We start from the raw sequence: 5199 nt of genomic DNA, 5'->3' as shown, positions 1-5199 counted from the left end.
GTGTGTGTGTGTGTGTGTGTGTGTGTGTGTGTGTGTGTGTGTGTGTGTGTGTGTGTGTGTGTGTGTGTGTGTGTGTGTGTGTGTGTAAGTGAGTGTTCGCACGTCTCGCAATACAACAAAATAGACACGCGCGTATTTGGTCTTGTAACTCGTACTGCATATCTCTCGAAAGCTCAAGTGTATCTTACACGTTATCGCCGTTAGACATTACTTCAACGCCTCTTTTCCCTCATTATCTCGATATAGAATGCATCTATCTTGATTCCAATTCGTAATTGTCATAGGTCAAGCAAACAAAGATAAAGCGGCTTGCACTATAAATCGAAAATCCACCGTAAATGTAAAGTATCGAATATCGATGTGGCGTCGCGACGTCGCGAGACTTCAATTTGTTGACCGCAAACTCAGCCGAACTATCATTTTCGGCGGAACGATTTATCGATTGATTAAACGACAAATTCGGCTCGCGTATCGCGATGATCTCAGTAATTATAGCCGATCCGAGGTAGGGTGTAGGAGTGGCGTGTGCAGTGCGTGTTTATATGCCGTAGTCTATATAATTAATACCATTGCCGTACCGTTTTTGTTTCCAGCTGTCGCATGTCCGCGCGTTGGCGGCCGGCGGCAATCACCTGCCGTTCCATGAGAAGTCCGAGGAGACTTTCCCTCGTGGTGGCTCGCCTACGCCTGTGACCCCGACGCCGACCACCGTGCAGCAACTACTGCGCCGTGCCCAGATACGTCGAAACGAAAGACGCACCCCGGATCCGCACGATGAGTCGGCGAAGAGACCGCGGGTGCCGTCGCCGCCGCTCAACAACAACGACGCCACACCCACGGACTTCTCGATGGTCAAGAACAATCACCTGTCGACAAAGGTGGAGGGCAACGGGGTGCACGACGAGAATAGCCTCGTCGAGGAGAATATAAAATGCGAGCCGTTGGAGTTGACCGGCGGTAACGGCGGCGGCAACGCCGGCAACGAGGACTCGTCGGATTCCGGCGCCGCGGCGTCGGACCGGCCGCCCGCGTCCGCGAGCAGCAACGAACATGAGCCCGAACCAGAGCACACATCCGCGCAGAACTTCCTGCCGGAGAGCAAGCTCTTCACGTCGACGCCCGGCAGCTTCAACTTCAGTATGGCGGCGCTCACCACCGATCACACGCCGTTGTCAGGTACGTGAGAGACGCCAGATCTCCAAGGCGGGCCTGTACGCACAGACCAATTCGCGGCCCTTGGGCCGCGTTCAATTACCCTTTGACCCTTAAGTGCGCCTCAATTGCTCCATTTATATTAATCCTGGACTATCTTTTTTTTTCTACCCAATCTGAGGTAGAAAACCTTGTGAAGAAGGGATCGAGTCTAGATTTTTTTTGAAAAGTCCAATCACGCCTGTCGTATGTATGTATGTTTTATTCTTCTGCACTTAAGGGTTGATCGTACGCGATTGATCGTCGCTCCAGCGCACACGGTTTCTCCGTGATCGTTCGATCGCGGCATTTCTCACTATGTGCACGTTTGTAGAATTAAAAGTCACGATTCGAATCGAATGTTGACTACTGCCAACACGCCTGAGTTTGTTTCGTTTTGCCTTTTAAGAAAGATATATTCGGTTGTTTTCATTAGCTTGATTGGTAGACTTTTTTGTTTGAGCACCGTTTGAGCACGCATATCGTCCGTGCGACTGGAGTCCTCGACTCTTGGCGTAGCTTCCGCTTTCGCGCGGCCAAGTTTTGTCCGCACCACCACCCTCGCACCACCTCTGCATCACTACGCGTTTTTTCTTTTTTAATTGCGAAATTGCGTACAGGCCATTGTTGAGTTCCTACGCGCGATAGCATTGCCGTTGCTACGTGTGACGATAGTGAAATTTCCAGGGTTGGGCCATGGCTTGCAGACGCCGGATCTAGCGGGTACTTCGCAAGGTAAGGAACTTGAATATTCTTTTTTAGCTCTCTGCCCTTTTGAAATCATTAGAATTGCTTGAGAAATCGAGGTAATCGATATGACACGCTCCCGCTATATATGTGGCACTCGTTATCACGCGCGCGACCGTAGAAACATGCGTTCAATGTGCGTTCTTTTGATTTTTAAGGGCACTCTGCGCTACTTTATTATTCTTCCACTGACAGTCGATACATCGCGACAAACCTCGATCGTACGCGATGTAGCGGTTCGCTCTAATAAAAGTAACTAAAAAGGACTTGTGCAGTTATATCAAACTAACCACAAATCACAAATTATAAGAATGAAAATGTTTACTGGTTGCGGTGAAAGAGCACTACTATCTGCTTGAAAGATTATTAAATCTTTTCTAATTGGCATGCGTTCCAAAATCATCGATATCATCATTACAATACGGCACCATTTACGAATCGCCTACATTTTGCATATCATAAAAAAAATCATATACTACGCGGAGCACGTGTGGCTCCACGGCCTTCGAGCGAGATACAGCCGAGCTCGGTAACCGTAATCTTACAGCCGAGTTCGAAAACAGAATAATTCGCGGAATTTCACTAATTTCTCCTTATCGTATCTTTTTTGCAAAATTTAGCACACAGGCACGCTTGTCGATTGTAACTTACGCTCGATACTTAACCGATATGTCAATACGCTCAAATACATAAATATGAATTGCGATTGAATTCGTTATGACGTTTATCTAGATTCTGTATAAAAGATGAATTCGCGCGCTGGCACGTTTCACAAGTGTTTTATTACGTTATGTATCGGAAACATTATATACCACGTTGCGTTTGATATGTTAATATAAATATATCTATATACTTTGCAGATATCATATAAAAGTAATTACTTTTACTTGTAAATTTTGTACGTTCAATAAAAATGTAGATGTATAATATCGATATTTATTTATTTATGTTTCAAATCGATTCCCTTACTTCAAAAGTGACACACAATTAAAAAAATGTGATTTTCGAGTTATTATCATGAATGAGTTAGATAAATGTTATTCTATTAATCAGAAGTGAACTAATTTAACTTTATCAAAAGAACGTCAAATAGTACAACTCAAAAAAGTGATTACAAAAAAAAAATCGTCAAAATAATCACTATACAAAAAACGTTATTTTTTTTTAAGGTTTGTAAAACAGAATAAAAATGACATTTGTCTATATTAGAATATACGTGTTCTTTCCGTCGATACTATTTCATTAATAAATAATTTTTTATAAAATTGAAAAATAGTTTCTTTTTCTAAACTTAATTTCTTGTCATTTTTTTAAGTAAGGGAGCGATACGAGTGTAAGTGTATTTCGGGAGAAACATACGGAATTTAATAATATATTATTCAGATCGTTTCAAATAAAATATTTGTAATATAAGACCAAAAGTTATGATCATCTAAATATAGTAAAACACTTACATCAAGAATATATCAGTTATTACTATTACTATCATTGACATATCTCGTATTCGTATTGTTGTTATTATTATAATAGAAGATTTTTGAATAGCTAATTTTTAATTGTGACTATAATCTTTGAGAGAAATACGTTTTCCAGATACATATCGAAACTATCATACTTGCTAAAAAGTTTTCCTACAAAGCAATCTTGACTTACATTGAACGAGGTATCTAAGAATCATACATGCTGTAAAAGAGTTAAGTTGCGTTCACTCACAATCAGAGAAATTTCTTTCCGAGACACCTTGTACGCCTGCTAATTTTTTTTCGTTTTTTCTCTGCAATCGAGATAATTGAATGAAGAGCGTAGTTACGTGGGCAGAGCGACGCCTTTGAGCTAACGATAATTTTATCGACTCGCGCGAAAAATTCACACTGGCCGCAGCAGATACATTCGCTCCAACATCGAACCGCCGTTATTACCATCAGCACAATGATGTATACACCAACGCAATTGGTGTAAAAAGAAATGGAATGAAATGTACCAGAGTTTGGCATCACTGTGCAATATTCGTGCCGCGCCCGCGAGATCGTCACCCCGGTTTATACGACACCCCGAGAGGGGTGTGTCGTCGGGTCTAAAAGAAAGGGGATCAACGACGCACGACGACGCGCCTTCGGCGTTTGTATATACGTATCGCATCTGCCAGTTTCCCGATCAGGTGTTGAATGATCAGCGCCGATGCTTTGAGTGTCGTTGACATAAGTGTTGCTGATTTCTCGATAATCGATCGTTGAAGTGCTTGTATCGCTCGATTGAACGGATTGGGCTGCGTATCGATGTGTTGTTAACGTTGTCTGTCTTCCTCATGTTAACGTTTTGCAATATAAAATCAATATTCGCGGCATGATATCGTCGATACGATGCCGTGACGTTTATCACATTCGTAGGTACGATGAAGGAAAGAAAAGAGAGAAACAAAGGAATACAATATAACTGTGATCAATAATGCGTCGAAAATTATGTCTCGCAATTTTGATTTTCGATATTTTCCCTGATCTTTCGTATACAAATATTGTAAAAGAGGATGTGATAGGTCTAATCATTTTCTTTTTTTTGTACTTGCAAAACGTACTCTTAACTATCCGGAGCTGACGTTAAATTTTATAACTTTGTTGATGCCAGATCTGTAAAGCCCCGATCTACATAGACACAAAACGTAGGTCGCAGGTGAAACGTATTTCAGATTGTAATAAGTCGCAGATCGCAATATGTTAGAAAGTTGAAGTTCACTCAACTTCCTGCGTCTTGCATTCTATAATCTATTATAATTAAAATATACGTTAGATTAATTTCTAATTTTGACCTGCAACCCGCGTTCTCTGTCTTATATACATCGGGCTTAAGATCTATTTAATTTATATCGATTAAAAGATATTAATTAATTTGAAGGAATCAAAATAACTATATTGAGAAAATTTTCTGGTTGAAAATGAACGGACCAGAAAATTCTAATCATAGCACTCAGATTCTGGTTGTCTCAACTAGAATTATAGAATTGTAATAGATCAATCAGAAAATTTTAATTTGTCCATTTTTAGCCAGAAAAAATTCCAATAAATACAACCAGATTCTTTCCAGTGTATGAAAAAAATGTGTGTTTGTGCGCGCGCGCGTGCGCGCGTGTGTGTGTGTGTGTGTGTGTGTGTATGTGTGAATACTAAGTTTTTTAATTAACAATGATTCGAAAAAAGAATACAATATGACTGTGCTCGATAATGCGTCGAAAATTGTCTCGCAACTTTGATTTTCGGTATTTTCCCT

General features: G+C 40.9%; 1 protein-coding gene across 1 annotated transcript in view; it reads left to right on the top strand.

Annotated features, from left to right (window-relative positions):
- The window catches only part of LOC105618555, a 33212-nt gene that overhangs the window by 2395 nt on the left and 25618 nt on the right, over positions 1-5199 (top strand). The window contains exons 3-4 of the mRNA XM_012200086.1: positions 594-1176; positions 1867-1932. Coding sequence (XP_012055476.1) covers positions 594-1176; positions 1867-1932 — 649 coding nt within the window. The remainder of the gene's footprint in view (positions 1-593; positions 1177-1866; positions 1933-5199) is intronic.

This window comes from Atta cephalotes (genome assembly GCF_000143395.1).
Source record: "Atta cephalotes unplaced genomic scaffold scaffold00017, whole genome shotgun sequence".
Classification (NCBI taxonomy): domain Eukaryota; kingdom Metazoa; phylum Arthropoda; class Insecta; order Hymenoptera; family Formicidae; genus Atta; species Atta cephalotes.
Note: the sequence above shows the minus strand (reverse complement) of the source record. Positions and strands in the feature narration are given on the sequence as shown.